This window comes from Grammomys surdaster, unplaced genomic scaffold, assembly GCF_004785775.1.
Source record: "Grammomys surdaster isolate TR1022 unplaced genomic scaffold, NIH_TR_1.0 189, whole genome shotgun sequence".
NCBI classification, from domain to species: Eukaryota; Metazoa; Chordata; class Mammalia; order Rodentia; family Muridae; genus Grammomys; species Grammomys surdaster.
In genome coordinates this window covers 8,337,507-8,353,564 of record NW_021604634.1, presented here as the reverse complement: position 1 = coordinate 8,353,564, position 16,058 = coordinate 8,337,507, and the positions used below count along the sequence as shown (strand labels likewise).

General features: G+C 38.6%; 1 protein-coding gene across 2 annotated transcripts in view; it reads left to right on the top strand.

Moving 5' to 3' along the window:
• Positions 1–7,398, top strand: part of Socs6 (suppressor of cytokine signaling 6) — a 19,451-nt gene extending 12,053 nt beyond the window's left edge. For both annotated transcript variants that reach the window (XM_028768949.1, XM_028768948.1), the window contains exon 2: positions 4,807–7,398. In XM_028768949.1, coding sequence (XP_028624782.1) covers positions 4,936–6,555 — 1,620 coding nt within the window. In that variant the 5' untranslated portion in view covers positions 4,807–4,935 and the 3' untranslated portion in view covers positions 6,556–7,398. The remainder of the gene's footprint in view (positions 1–4,806) is intronic.
• The last annotated feature ends 8,660 nt before the right edge of the window (positions 7,399–16,058 follow it).

Sequence of the window (16,058 nt, the reverse complement as noted above, 5' to 3'; positions counted from 1 at the left end):
AGAGAGAGAGAGAGAGAGAGAGAGAGAGAGAGAGAGAGAAATCTTTGCATTTAGTCTTATAGATTTCTTTTTCTCATAATGTTTCCTGTACTTCTTTCTTTGCCTGTATATTAAACTAGTAGTCTATAGATACTTGATATGTGTGTATGTGTGTGTTGTTGTTTTCTACAACTTAGGTTAAAGCTATGTTTTTTCTAAGAAGAATTATATATTATAAAAGTGTATGTTGTGATTAAGTAGATTTTAGAATCAGTCATATGATTTTGACAAGTGTCCTAGGTATTTGTGCTTTGGTTTCCCTATTAATGGAACTGTAGCAGTTTACTAGCTAGCTATGTAATATGTAGCTAGCTAAGTATTTAGCCTGTGTATGTAAGACATTGCTTTAAGGATCTTTGACTATTTGAGTTTTTCTGCCCCTTCTTCTGCAGTGTTCCCGGAGCCTTAGATATAGATTGTATTGTAGATATATTGATTGGGAGTGGGCACTCCAGGGCCAGCTTTATCTGCACCGTGGCCACCTGTATATTTCTGTGATGGTTTCTGTTAGAAAATGTGGCTTCTCTGATGAGGGATAAGAGCTACCATTACTTGTGACTATAAGAATAGATATTTAGAATGCAGTTGGGAAAAAATACTAGGAATAGTAGGTTCTTTTGGGGGTCAGTGACTTCACCAACCAACGGTAGTTGGCTAGGTTTTCAGTACCAGGGATGAATTCCCTCCTGTTGAATAGACCTTTAGTTAAATGAGGTGGCTATTGGTTTTCCCCAAGATATAAATGCTATTATTGCACCCTTTTGTGAGCCACCATGTCATTGCTGGGAATTGAACTCAGGACTTCTGGAAGAGCAGTCAAGTGCTCTTAACCACTGAGCCATCTCTCCAGCCCTATTGCACTCTTTTGTATATTTTGCTATGCTGGTCATTATTGTGGTTTCTAGGTCTTCCCTACGTGGATCTTCTAATTGCTTCTCTCCGTTAGCACCTTTGGATAGTCCTCAGGGAGGAGTCTTTCAGGTCAGTTCCACTATGAAAGGTGGTTTTCCATGCCTGGTAATAGAGTTTTTGTTAGTTACTCTATGCCTCTTAGAAATATATTACCTTGATTTGAATTTCGTGTTTAGTGAGTTTTTAGAATGAAGTGTAATTCACCTACAGTGAAATCACATTTTTCAGTATACAATTCACAGAGTTTTGACAAATGGATCAATCCATTTAAGCCTCACCATAGTCTTGGGGGAGAGTCAGGGTCCCCAAAATTCTGGAACTCTCTATGTAGGTAAGGATGGCCTTGATTCCTGATCTTCCTGACTCCAACTCCCCTAAAGTGATGAGATCACAGATTTGCAGATCACACCTGGCTTATGTACAGCTGGGGATTGAACCCAGGGCTTTGTCTATGCTAGGCAAACATCTCATTGCACAGTATGAAACAAAGGTATTTTGAGAGAAAATGAAGAATCTATTTGAGGCTGGCTAACCTGGCTCCCCCTGCCACCCAATGAAACACCATTTTTACTTAAAGGAACAGTTGACAAGCATTATGGTTATTCAACTTAAGTTTTAGATTTTTTTTTCATGAATTTTAGTGTGAGCCTCATACTTCCATGAAACTAGTAGATAGTCTTGTTGCTGATAACCCAGTTTAAATTTCAAATAAAGGTTATAGTTTTAAAATTTTGTGTCTCCCACAGCTGCTCTAACTACTTTCCTAAGGACTTTTCTAGTGCAATCATTGGTTATATGCACAAATGTAATTTAAAAACAAAAAACCAAAAGAACAAAAACTTTTTTTTTTGCTCTTGTATGATTGAATGAATTGAATGAAGCACAATATAACATAATCGTGTATGAGCATCGTGTTTAATGCAAGATACAATTGATTTTTGTGAAATAGAATAAAAATAAAAAATGTTGATACAGTTTCAGACTTTTCAGCTTTCCAGTGCAACTTAACTTTTGGGAATTTATCATGTACGGCTGGAAGGATTGCTCAAGTACTGGACCAGGTACTTGCTGCACAAATATGAGGACCAGAGTTTGGGTCCCTGGAACCCATGTGAAAACATGGGTGTTGTGGCTCACCTCCTGTAATCTGAGTGCTGGGTACCAGAGACAGACATCCCCAGAGCTCATTGGGATATTGAGCTTCAGGTTCAGTGAGAAACCCTGTCTCAAAACTAAGGAAATTTAGTATAGGAAGACATTAGCTGGAGATGTTGATGGAGTAATACTTCATTATCAAAGAAGACTATGTACAGGTATATACAAGGTATTAAGCAAAATATCTTCTTTGTCCACTGTCTTTATTCACTGGATTTCTCCTTACCCTTTGATAGAAAATATTGAAAGATGATATGCAGAGGCAGATGTGAGCTCAGCTATGTTTTCTGTCAGCACAAGATTCTTGGTAATGTGAAATGCTGCTACATTTCTCTCTCACTCTCTGTTTTTAGTATTTGGAAAGTGGTTATTTTTTTCCAGGAAACTGATTTATGTTAGTACATAATAAGTATATTAATGTTTTAAAATAAACAGGTAAGTATTTTAAAACTTAGTTTTAGTTTTTAATAGGATAAATTTCAATAGACACAAAATATCTAATTAAATCATTTTGTGATTCCCAAACAGTATTTTTCAAGATCTTTTAAGAGAATAAAAACACAGACGGTGGATTAAGGAACATTGGTACAAGGACTAGACCTGTAGGCAGGCCTCGTGGCACAAGGATAAAACCTGCTGTTCCCAGGGGCAGGAGATTTAGGTTCATTGGATAGATTTTAATTTTTCTGAGCCTAGAGTCCATTTGGTAAAAAGGGGGTAACATCTTCTGTGCTTGCTAACTTTAAATCATTGTTTGATTTGTCTATTTAGTTTTTGTATTAGATGTTAAAAATAAATGGTACACATGGCTACCTGGAACTATTCCTTTAGAAAGAGGTGGTAAGGCCTGCCCAGAGTGGTGGGCCACACCTGTAATCTCAGCACTTTGGAAGTGGAGGCAGGAGGCTCATTGAGATCAGATTTATTGTTGGGCTACATAGTGAGTTCAGGGACAGCTGGTTTACATGAAACTGTCTAAAAAAGAGTTGTAAGGGAACAAGTAGGTGTTACTTTCTGTCTGTAGAGTATTCTTTTTTTTTCTGTTTAAAAAGATTTTTATGTTCTGTGTGTGTGTGTGTGTGTGTGTGTGTGTGTTTGCTTGCATTTACTACTGTTGTTTGTATGTAGATCAAACTTGTATGTACTTGAAGGTGGAGTTTGCCTTCCATTGGGATCTCAGGCTTGACCTGAGGTCATCAGGTTTAGTGGCAAGTACCTTTATTTGCTGGGCCATCTCACTGACCCTGTAGAGGTTTTTTCTTTTTCTTTTTTCTTTATTCTTTTTTTTTTTAATATCTAAAACCTTTTCCCTTGAACCATTATATAATCTTTTCAAGTGTATGTGTAAACTTAAAACTTAGCAATTAGAAAAATGGCAAGATTGATTCAGAACACTTATTGGGCATAAGACAGATGGTAATTCTATAAAAAGATGGCATATATTTTTGGAAGTGCAAACAGGAAAATAGATACTCTTTTAAAAAAATTAGAGTAATCTCTGCCTAGAAGACGGAGGAAAGAGATCTAAAACATATGGTTTGAATTTATACTTTCTAATGCTTAAGATCGGATCTTAGCCCCTTAATATTAGAATTGAGTTGCAGATGCGTTGGTGTTTTTCTTATCTGTGATGTAGATATGTAATAGTGGCAAGCAGGAGTATTGAAACCTCAGGGTTAGTGAAAACTCTTAATGTTTCACAATCAGCTACCGAGTCTGCTATCTGGGACAAGACCAGGCACTTAGTGAGTTTACTCTGTGCATAGCTTCATGTTTAAAGTGGCTGGTGCTCCAAATATTTATAAGTATTCTATTTTTACAGTATCTTTCAGGAATAATGTATGACAGCGAGACTGTTAAAACTGCTGCTGCTTTTTATGGAGCTGATGTAGCTGTTCCTGATAGGTTGTCTGAGTGGTTTCAGTGAGCATGATTTTTGCAGATTCTGTCAATACAACAACCACCTGTTATCTATCTGTAGTTAACACTGACTGAACACTTGACATATTATTTTTTTCCATCAACTCCCACCTGTTTTACCAGTGTATTTCAGATAGATTTGTATTGTAAGTTACCATTCATTCATCTGTCTAGAACTTCTACTTACTATGAGCATTCCCGATCATAAGTTACTGGCCTTCGTGTTATTATACTTTGCTGTGTGTGTAGTAGGGGTTAGTAAGCAAAGAGTGAGTTAGAGCTGTGTCTTCTGCTAATTAATTGAGTTTCTCTAAGCTGTAGGTGGAAAGGTGTTAAGTTTTTTGATGCATTTTTCTTCTTTAGGTCATGCACTGCACCTATGATGGACCATAGACTGTGTCTCACAACACATATGTATGTTTGAGGCTTGTTCTTCCAAGGCATTATGGTAGTTTCATTATGTTTTGCTCCTTCAGCCTGGTGCATGGGCAGTGGTGAGGGGTTACTCAGATCTGGTGCTGAAGATGAGCCTGGTCAGTATAAAAGACCTATACCTGGCCCAAACACAAAACAAAAAACAAGGAGTAAATACAGGACCCAGTGTTTGCCCCATGCCCATTATATATAGCAGGCAGTTATCCTAATCTTTAGAGTGACATTCCTAAGAATAGAATTGGGTGCTTTAGTTTTGAAGCTAAAAATTAAAATTTTTGTTAAGTTTTATTTGAAAACTTAAGTGTTAATGGCTTTTTGTTTTGTTTTTAAACTTTTTTCCCCCAGAAAATAGCTTCAGAGGTTAAATGAAGCCGGGCAGAGTTCACCCATGAGGCATCGCAGCCCCTCCCGATGTTTGGGGATAGCTGCTCCAGAAGCAAATTGACCGGTTTGGATTAGTTAACTTTTGTCACAATGAAGAAAATCAGTCTGAAGACCTTCAGGAAATCTTTCAACCTGAGTAAAAGCAAAGACGAAACTGAATTCATGGTGGTTCAGCCCCAGTCCCTTGCTGGAGACTTCGTGAAAGATGACTCTTTATTTGGGAGCTGCTATGGCAAAGACATGGCCAGCTGCGACATTGGCAGCGAAGACGAGAAAGGGAAGAACAGGTCCAAAAGCGAGAGCCTAATGGGTACTTTGAAGAGGCGGTTATCCGCCAAGCAGAAGACCAAGGGCAAGAGCGGCACTGCGCCCACAGATGAGGACACCTTCTCCTCAGCTTCAGCTCCTGGTGGCCTCAAGGATGTGCGTGCTCCACGGCCCATCCGTTCCACATCACTGCGAAGCCACCATTATAGCCCCACGCCTTGGCCGCTGCGTCCCACCAGCTCGGAGGAGACGTGCATCAAGATGGAGATGCGAGTGAAGGCTTTGGTGCATGCTGCTAGCCCAGGACCAGTCAACGGTGTGCGTAAGGAGCTGCGGGATCTGCAACCCAGGGAGCTACTGCAGCCCAGGGAGCTAAGAGACCTGCAGCCAGAGCCACGCCCTGAGTCCCGCTGCAGCCCCAGCTCACCCGGGGACCTGAGCCTCCAGCTGGAGGAACACGTGCCTGTAGTAATCGGACTCATGTCTCAGGACTACCTTCAGTACACCGTGCCTTTAGACGACGGGATGTGCCCTCTTGAAGGGCCGCGCAGCTGCTGTCTGGATACTTCTTCTCCCATGGAGGTGTCAGCCGTACCCCTGCCAGGGGCGAGTGTCACCCTCTCTGAAGATGACAGTCATGTGGACCAGGACCTGGTTGTAGGCCCAGAGATCCTTGTGGATTCATCGGTGAACAACTTGTTGATTGGCACCACAGGAGTCATGTTGCAGAGCCCTAGAGGAGGTCATGATGACGCCCCTCCCCTCTCACCATTGCTACCTCCAATACAGAATAACCCAATCCAAAGGAACTTCAGCGGCCTCTCAGGCCCAGACGTGCACATGGCCGAAAGTGTTCGCTGTCATTTGAATTTCGATCCCAACTCTGCGCCTGGGGTTGCTAGAGTTTATGACTCGGTGCAAAGTAGTGGCCCCATGGTTGTTACAAGTCTTACGGAGGAGCTGAAGAAGCTTGCAAAACAGGGGTGGTACTGGGGCCCCATCACACGCTGGGAGGCAGAGGGGAAGTTGGCAAACGTGCCAGATGGTTCTTTTCTTGTTCGGGATAGTTCTGATGACCGTTACCTTTTAAGCCTGAGCTTTCGCTCCCATGGTAAAACACTTCACACTAGAATTGAGCACTCAAATGGTAGGTTCAGCTTTTATGAACAGCCAGATGTGGAAGGGCATACATCTATAGTTGACTTAATCGAGCATTCAATCAGGGACTCTGAAAATGGAGCATTTTGTTATTCAAGGTCTCGGTTGCCTGGATCAGCAACTTACCCAGTCAGACTGACTAATCCAGTGTCACGGTTCATGCAGGTTCGCTCTCTGCAGTATCTGTGCCGCTTTGTTATACGTCAGTATACCAGAATAGACTTAATTCAGAAACTGCCTTTGCCAAACAAAATGAAGGATTATTTGCAGGAGAAGCACTACTGAGAGATTGGGAGCCCTGTTTCTTGCACTTTGGGGTTCAGAAACAAGACTTGAGTACAGTTTACAGACTTATATCGCCATTGAAGTCTTTGCTGCCATAACTTTTAGTTTCTATGTGTGAGAGTCATCGATTTGTTCAGGGGTGGGGAAGTATCTGCAAGGCGTCCTGAGTTTATTTTAGTTCTTGGAAAGGGATGTCTTGAGGGTCTAGAAGTGTGATTTATCTTTCCTTAATGTGCAGAATAATCACAATGTGAATGACCAGATTCTCCTTAATGCCCCTCCCTAGTCCTTTGCTGCTATCCACTGTGATTCTTATGCATTAAAGCACATTTCATGTGTATTCAACCCTAAGTAAAGTTGAATGAAACTTAAAGAAATATAAATTGCTATGATGTTAAATGGCCCAGTTAAATAAATGTGTGGGATAAAACATTTACATATACACTGAAAAATGATTTTTTGTCTCACACTTTAAAAATAATTTGTTCAGAATTATGAATTAATACAATGTTGATAATGGAATGCAAATCTGCAACATCTTTTACAACACTTTTCTAAATTATTTTTTAAGGATGTGATAATTGTTTTGGTTGTGAGAAGTTGAATTTTTCTGTTGCCTTCATTTTCATCTTGTGGTTTGTCTCTTTTGATAAATTGCCTTACATTAAAAATTGTAAACAAATATATAACCAATTTAGAAATTGTTGCCTTTTCTGTCATTAAACTCGGGTACAAATTGGCGTAACTTAAAGCTCTGTAAAGCCCAAACAATTGTTACAAAAGTAAGATAACCCTGGTTTCTTGTGAGATGTGTGTGTGTGTGTGTGTGTGTATGAGAGAGAGAGAGAGAGAGAGAGAGAGAGATTTTTTCAGTTAAATGTTTTATCTAGATTTATTTAGTAGATACTTTCTTCCATAAACTTGACAAAACAAGTTTCATAAATGAGTTGTATTTTCTTACGTTAAAGTTTATATAAAGTTGTAAACTGATTTGAATAGAAAGGTTATTTTAAAGTTGTCTTGACTTTTCTTCTGTATAATCTTTCCAGTGTGCTGGGTTTGACCAGTTTACTCATAAACCAAAACCCTGAATGACATCAGTTAAATAATTAGAAATTGTGATGCATTGTGTGAGAAAAATTCTAAAACTATGTCAGATACCAGAAATAGTTTCCTGCTTGTGACTACCCTTAGAAGATATCACATTTTGGTTTATTTTAATTTAGTTAATTCTTAAGTAGTTTGGCATCTCTACTTTCTTATCATTGTGTTAGAGAATGATTTGCCCAGGTTTTAAAAATTATTTTGGAATGTAGACTATTGATTGAGTTCAAAGTTCTGCAATGGTGTTATTAAAACTATTAAGTGATAGCATTTAAAGATTTCTCCATTCAGAAAATATTTCCAGCTACACATGCAGAAGAGTAAAGATCGTAGGTCAAACTTGCTGGTTTTGTCATCCAAATATAGCTATAGCTTTATATTTTTCTCTATATTTCTAGGGTCAAAATTGAGATATTGCATGAAAAGGCTCAGTGCCAACATGTTAAAGAGTTTTGGCATCTTGACTTACAAGGAGCACAACACTTACTTTTGATGGAATGTTACAAAGAATTTAATTTCTGATGTATTTCATCTAGTATGATGGGCGGAGTATACTGTAATAGTACAAGTGTTCACTATTGGATTAAGAACTATTGGAGAATTGTATGCTTACGAGCAAAGTTATGCAAGATACTTAACTATTTTTTTGTAAAACTTTATTTTTAAACAACTGAAACTATATCTAGGGTGAGTTGACAGTCCCCCACATCTGCATTAGATGGCAAGTGTTACACATAGTCACTGTATTAATGATGAATGTCAAGATGACTTCATGTTCCAAAAACATGCACATGTCCTGGAGATCGTGGCTCATAGAAGTCTCGGGACTGTTCCCAAAGTGTTTCGATTGAACATAGCTTGTTTCCCACGCTTTCTCATGGTGCCGTTTGTTTAGGATCTACCCATTAAATGTCAAGAGTATTCTTATCTTTATCTAAATCTTTTTGATAATCAATTTTGTGTTTGTAGGACAAATTTTTATTATGAAAACAACCCTTGATAAACTTCCATTTTCATGCTTAATATGACCTGTCCAACTCAATTTGAAATCATGAGGTTCTGCTAGTTTATAAATAAAAATCAAAGCATTTATTGAGAAATCAGATTTGCAAACAGAAAAGTATATTGCCAATGTTTTTGTATTTTGTAGCCAAGACATCCATCTGGCAGAAGTGGGAAACAATGGGAAGTACTGACTTTTGTATGACACTGTCTGGTAAAAATGAAGAGATTTAAGTCTCTGTCGTCTTGTACCTTGGCCTAGATTGAAGTTGGTTAACTTTCTGGCTTTTTTGAACTTAGATGATACAAACATAACATCTAAGCCATTCTGTGTGTGTGTGTGTGTGTGTGTGTGTGTGTGTGTGTGTGTGCGCGCGCGTGCGTGTGTGTGTTTTCCTGTCTGTTTTGTTACTTTTAATTTTTTACATACATGACATCCTGACCACAGTTTTTCATACCTTTCCTCCTCCCAGTGCCCCCTCCCAACTTCCCCTGTCCCCTAAATCCACTTCTCCATTTCCCTTCAGAAAACAAAAACAAAAAACAAAACAAAACAAAAACAAAGAGCAGATCTCCCAGGGATATTAACAGAACCTGGCAAAACAGATTCTATTAAGACTAGGAACAAACCCTCATATCAAGGCTGGATGAAGCCACCTATTATTAGAAGGAAAAGGGTCCCAAGTGTAGGCAAGAGATTCAGTGGCACCTCCAAGTCCCTGCTGTTAGGGGTCTGAGAAAAACACCAACTACACAACCATAAAGCTTATGCAGAGGACCTAGCTTAGACCCCAAAAATTGTGTGATTATTGCTGTAAGGCATTCTTAAATCTTCACATTTAGAATTCCTACATTAATTCAAGACAAAAGCAAGTAAGAAAATCATCTGTGACAGTGAATCAGGTTTTTTTTTCCTTTATTTCCCTTTTTCTTTTTTTTTTTTTTAATGAAATATTAATTTGGGGCTTCCTAAGACACTTAACACATTTTTATAAGTAAGAGAGCTATGGAAAGTACTTGAATATATGCCTTGCTTTCTCCAAGGAAGACTGTTCTCTTTCTACATGGTGCAATACTCTGAAAAATTAGCAGGTCACATATCACAGTAAATAATCACAAAGCTGAAAAATGATTTTAAGGAAATCAACCACACAGGGCAACAATTTTGTTGTTGAATTAAATGATGTGCCAAATAGGCAACTCGATAGCATTAAGGAAATGAAACACGAAGTATTCATCATAATTTCTGAGCCAGTATTACTGAAGACAAGTTATTGAAATCTCACAGGTTTATGCAGTTTCTTTCCTAATGCTAAGCATCTCTAACTGCTTTCAGGAATGCCAACTTTACTGTACATTTCATGTTATATATGAAAGAAACTTTTATGAATGAATCAAAATAACTTTGATTTATATCTGTCTTTCATTGAATATGAAGTGTTAATTAGAAAATTAAATAACACTACCAGCAATAGACAATTTTGTTGAATAATGAGAATAGCCAGTTCCACAAATAACTAAAATTCTAAAGTTATTGGTACATTAATAATAAATTTGCTTTCTTTTAATACTTTTTTAGTCCTGTAAAGAAAAATTTTTATAATACCCTTTTTATTGATCAGTCATGATACAACAAGGCAAATATGAATTTGTTTTTGAAAAATGATGCAAGTTCTCCCACCAGAAAGGATGAGATGGGGTCTTTGAATTTCCTAGCAGTATATTGTTATGTTGGGGTAAGGAAGTTTCATAGTTGATGTGCCATGAAATTAATACCTGCAATCTAGATTGCTGTAGTTTACACTTTGTATGTTTCAAATCAGGTGTATACTGTTTGTACTGAGAACACCACAGAATGAATTATCCAAAGTCCATCGATTTAATGTGTTTTGGTTTGTATGCGAATTATAGTAATTTCTTGCACATTTTTTGGAAATCAATTGTATAAAAATTTATGTATCTGCTTCTAGATACAGTATGTAAATAAAAGTTTTGTTCATAACTTCTGCCTTGTCATCAGTAACATCCAGGTGAGGGTCTGGTCCTCTTAGTATGTGGTTAGCTGGAGCGTTTTTGTGTGCTCCATGAAGTGGGAAGATACTGGAAAGTGGGTACAATTACATTTTAGTATAAGGAAAAGTGCAGTGTCAGGGTGACCAACTGGGGGTCATTTGATGGTGCTGCTATACTGCAGTGGGCAATATAACGGAGTGAGTTGGGAGACTCACTAAAAGACTAAAACTAGGAAAGTAACCAAAACTTACAAAAGGGAAGTTAGGCTAAGTGACAAAAGGTTTGGATTATAACATTAAAAAGCATCTCATTGTTTACTAGTATTTTACCAGAAAAAAAAGAACAATTGTAAGAAAGCTTTCGAGTATCCACTGAATTTCATTGTCTGCTTTGTAAAAATTTGCACGTGTGCATGCCTGTCTGTCTTATCTGTCTGTGTACATAGGTTGAAACACATAGAAATGTTGCCGCTCTTCAGTTCCACTTCTCCACTTAGTCTAGAATCCCATCCAGGACACTCCTATATGTAGGTCTAAGTCATAATCAGGATAACCTCACACAGGTTTGCTTGAAGGCTCAACTTCATGTTGGTTCTAGATTGCTTGACAGTACTATCACACTAACTAAGCATCTTGAATTAAGCACTACTTGAAAAATTTCTCCCAACATTATTTTAAACTAACTAACCCCCAATAGCTAAGTGAAAGATGGATTTTAATCTTAAGTTTTGAAAAATACATTGCAAATTTTGATGTTGGTAGAACACAAAATAGGAGTTCTACTCAAATTCTCCAGAGCTCATTCAGTTGGTAACATTGACGTGATGGGGCTAATGAGAAGCTCAATTGTGAGACTAGAAGGGACAGGCCTCAGCCAGTGTGTGATAGAATAAGAAACTACTAATGTGCAGATAAAGTGAGCCAGATGTCTATCTTCTTGAATGATAACGTAAATACTTCATGACAACACCATTTAGCACATTTGGTCTTAGTTTCTTTTTCTCTTGTGATAAAATACCCTGAAAAACATAATTCAAAGGAGAGAAGATGTATTCTGGCTTATGTTTTAAAGGTACAAGGCTATCATGGTCTCACAACAACAGTTGGTAACATGCATCCACAACTAGCAAAGAACAACACATGCTTTACTCGGCTCACTTTTTTTATACAGTCTAGAACCTAGGCTCAGAGAATGAAACTACCTGCTTCTAGACTGGGTCTTCCCACTTTAGTCAATACAATCCCTTGCAAGCTCAGAGCTAAATGATCAGTGGTTGCCTCTGTTTCCCAACATTGTCCTGTTGACACTTAACCTTGATCATCAGACCTTCTTTTCCCAGTCAATGTCTTACTGGATAATTGTGCATCACTGTGAAGCCTAAATATCTTTCTAAAGTCCCCTATGATATGGCTTAAGTCATCAAATCCCAAGATTTAATAAAATCCAAATAACAAGTAGCTTCATGGTTCAGCTTAGCCAAGAATAGTTCTTTCATTTAATGATCTGTAGGGTAGTCATCAAAAACAAGTTGATGACTTCTGTGATGGAGGTACACAGTAGGAGGTACAGATCTGTAGCCTGCTCCTTGACTATCTCATACAGGGTGTGTTTGGGAGCATGGTTAAAATTTGCTAGCAACCCAGCATTTGTAAAACAAGAGAAGCAGGCCTTCACTAAGAAAATGGATGGCTTTTGTTGAGGAGCAAATACAGCCAAATTATGAAACTCCTGAAGGAGTCCTTCTGGCCTCACAGGCAGTGCTTCTTACAACCCAAAGCATTTCAGACTGTCTATGAGTCAAGCTGGGATCCAGGCCTGCAGGTCCAAGGGTCTCTTTGAGATGCAGCCCTGGAGTATTCAGTAGTGACAACATACTAGAAAAAGATGTCTCCAGAGATGAACTATGAGATTTTTCTGTTTGACGTGAAGTATTTTTTGTACATTTTAAATTTTATGAAAATTGCATCATTTCCCCTACTCCTTTCTCTGGCCCCTTCTGTAGCCTTTCCTTCCACCTCCTATGTTCTCCCCTTTGCTTGCATATTGAGAGCAACTTCCCAGATTGTTATTGTTAAACACACACACATAAACGTGTACACAAATATATAAAAAACCTACTTTTACCCCCCATCCTTTTGCTAGAGTCATTCATTCTACCTTATAGGAAAAGAGGGAAGAGACCAGATGGTGTCCCTAAAAGTTTTTGCAGTCTCTGTGAGGAGGATAAGAGTAGTGAGGCATTTCCTGAGGGTGGAGGAGCTGATGCAACAATACCAGCTCACTCACTGAAAACATTAGTCTAACTTGGGATGCATAATTTACTCCTATGCTTAACAGCCAATTTAATTTCTTCCCACCTTTAAATTCTTAACTTCTCTGCCCCAGGCCCAGATGTTTTCTTTCTTTTCTGAGGCTTTTAACTTCTGAATTAAAAATACTTAACCTTTATTTCAGTTGAATTTATCTTCATAATTTGGCCTCCAGCAAAGTTTTTAGTTTTCTTTTAAATCTTTGCTTTGGGACTGGAGAGATGGCCCAGCCCTGACTTTAAAAATGCTGCTGTTTCTCAGAGACCCAGAGTTTTATTACTGGCATATACTTGGGTAGCTCATGGCTGCTTTGTCTCAGTCCTCAAGGGGTTCTTCTCCTTGTCTCTGTGAGACTTGAAACTCCATTACCAGACATAGTTTTATCCTATGCCATCTGTGCCTTTGAAGTGGCAGTTAGTTTAATGCTGTGAATATATGGTGCTCTGTTCTTAGGTAATTCAGTTTTTACAGGAAGATCATTCATAAATCCACGTTAGAGCCTGGTTTTATCTAGGCATGGAACTCCGACCTAAAATCCTAGTACTTAGAAGTTATAGGCAAGAAGACCAGGAGTCCAAGATCAGCTTCTGCTTATGTAGCAAGTTCAAGGTCAACCTAGGCTACCTAAGACTTTCAAACAAAAGGAACCACTGGCTATTTGCTAAGATTGGATCATGGGAGAAGTAAAATTCAAGAACTTCTGGAAATGCTGAGGCCTGATTCTGGCAAAGAACCAGTAGTGTCTCCAAGTACAGCTAAATTTGCATGTGTATGTTCCTGAAGTCATGAATTCGGGTGTTTGTGTGTGTAGTATGCACATGTACAAGTATGTGGAAGGCAAAAGTTAACAAGGATTTCTTTCTCAATGGTTTCTCTGCCTTATTTTTTGAAAGAGTCTCTCCATGAAATTGAGCTTAGTATCTCAGCTTAGAATGTCTACCTAGTGAGCCCCAGGGATCTACCCCCCATATTCACTCCCCTCCTCCAGTGCTGGTATTATTGATATGACTACCGTGCCCAGGTTTTATGTGGGTGTTGCACACCAAAATTCAGTGCCTACCCACTGAGACATCTCCCAGAGCTTGCAGCTGAGTTTTGTAGCCATGTTTTGTAACTAGTTTTGTTCAAGACTGCATTCTTCCCTACTTAGGACCATGCAGCCTGACCAGCACTCCTGTGTGATTCCAGATCCTTAGCTTTCTCTCTTTCAGGGTGTCCAGACCCTGCTGCACCCCAGGCTGGAAGGATGAAGCAGAGCCTGAAACAGACAGGATCCTAGTCTTCTTCTCTAATGATATTTGTGTTACAACTCTTTTAGGCGAAGACCTTCTCGGATAATCTTCAATGAATTAGCTCTCTGCAATGATCTCAGCTTCTGCATATACGTTTATTCAGGGTGGACTTATACACATATACTTTATTTGGGTTAGACCAAAGGTTATATGGTTTTGGGCAAGGAGGTAAGAATATCCAGGGTGGGCAAAGAGCATTGGCTGAAGGCTAAGGCTACTAAGATGCCTCATTGGCATGGGGAAGGTATTCCAGGGATTTCAGGGGTAGGACTACATGACTTTACTCAGGTAGTCAATGTGGCCCTAGAGAAGAGGAAGCCAAGCTGACAAAGGTAGTCTGCCATTTTGTACTGAGCTCAGGACTTTCTCTGTAACCTCAGACTTCCACATTAGCCCCCAGGGTTTTCTGACACTCCAGGAGGATAGAAGTGTCCTTTTAAGAATGCCTCCCTTGAATTAGAAACATCAGGAGGAATAACAAAAAGACTTTGTTATAGAACCAGGCCCAAATACCTAAAGCAGCATGGGTCATGTCACTCACAAGCAAGGAGAGGAGGGCCTCTATTGGTGGAAGGTAGCTCTGGTCTTAGCTGTAGTTTCCACCTCCACAGATTTTAACCTAATCGGTAGCCTAGTTTTTGTAGCCCTAGATACTCCCTGTTTTCTGCCAGTTAAATGTTTAGTTTTAATGATGTTTTTGCATGGCTTATATGACCCTATAGCTGGTATCTTGACAAGTTAAAGCTTGTGGGCAAACACGACCCATGACCAAGGAGATTCCCTCCCCACACCACTCTCTCTCTTCTTTCGGAGTCATTCCTGTAGTGATTTGATTTTAGTGTATTATTACCCAACTCTCTATCCAAGGTATTTCTGACCGTAATTCAGTTTTATCCTCTTTGTCCTAAAATACTACTTTTATTTATTCTCTATGACACTGACACATGTAATTCCAATATATAACAAACTTTCCTTTTACAAACCAACAAAAAGGATTTGTTTTTTATTGTTAAAGATTCAGTTCTCAGTTTTAATACATGCTTCCCAGACTTACTGTGCAAATAGACTTAATCATAAAAGAAGAATCTAGCTACTGAACTCTCCTTATAAAACCTGCAGCTTCTTGTTTCACTGGTACAGTGAAACCATAGTAATAAAAAAATAATATGGAAAGGCAGAAAACAAAATTATCCATCAGTACTTTGCTCTGCTAGGACCTGAGAGCTCTCAGGAAATGTGCCTGTTTGACCCTAAATCATTTAGAAAATAAGTTTTTCATGGTTTGATCACTTTTAAAGCTAGCCTTTTCATTGACCCAGGCCATACTTTCTTCTTTTCTGCATGAGAGAACACTTCTTCAGACAGAAAAAGAAAAATTGTGAAATGTAACTTTGATCTATTTACTTTGATTTTGGGAAAAAATACAAATGTCATTCACTTATTAGAAACCATGTAATGTTTAAGCTTTTAGTTGGCAAGGACAACTAACGTGGAATATATTTTGTATCTGTGCCTTTGGTTCCCACTCACTGCTTGAATCTTAACTGCAAACTTCAGCTACAATGGTGGCTAGTTTCTCTTGTGCGTGCATGCATTTTTTTTTTAAAACTACATCTAAGGAAATAGTTTTCCCTGTTTAGAATTTAAAGACAATTGGTGGAATACAGAAATCCAGCAAATGCCAACTGGAAAGTTCTCAGAACAATTAAATCAGATATTGATTTTTTTCACCTGCTTTCTGCCTGGTATTCTGTAATACCTGCACATGTATATTGTTTCCAGT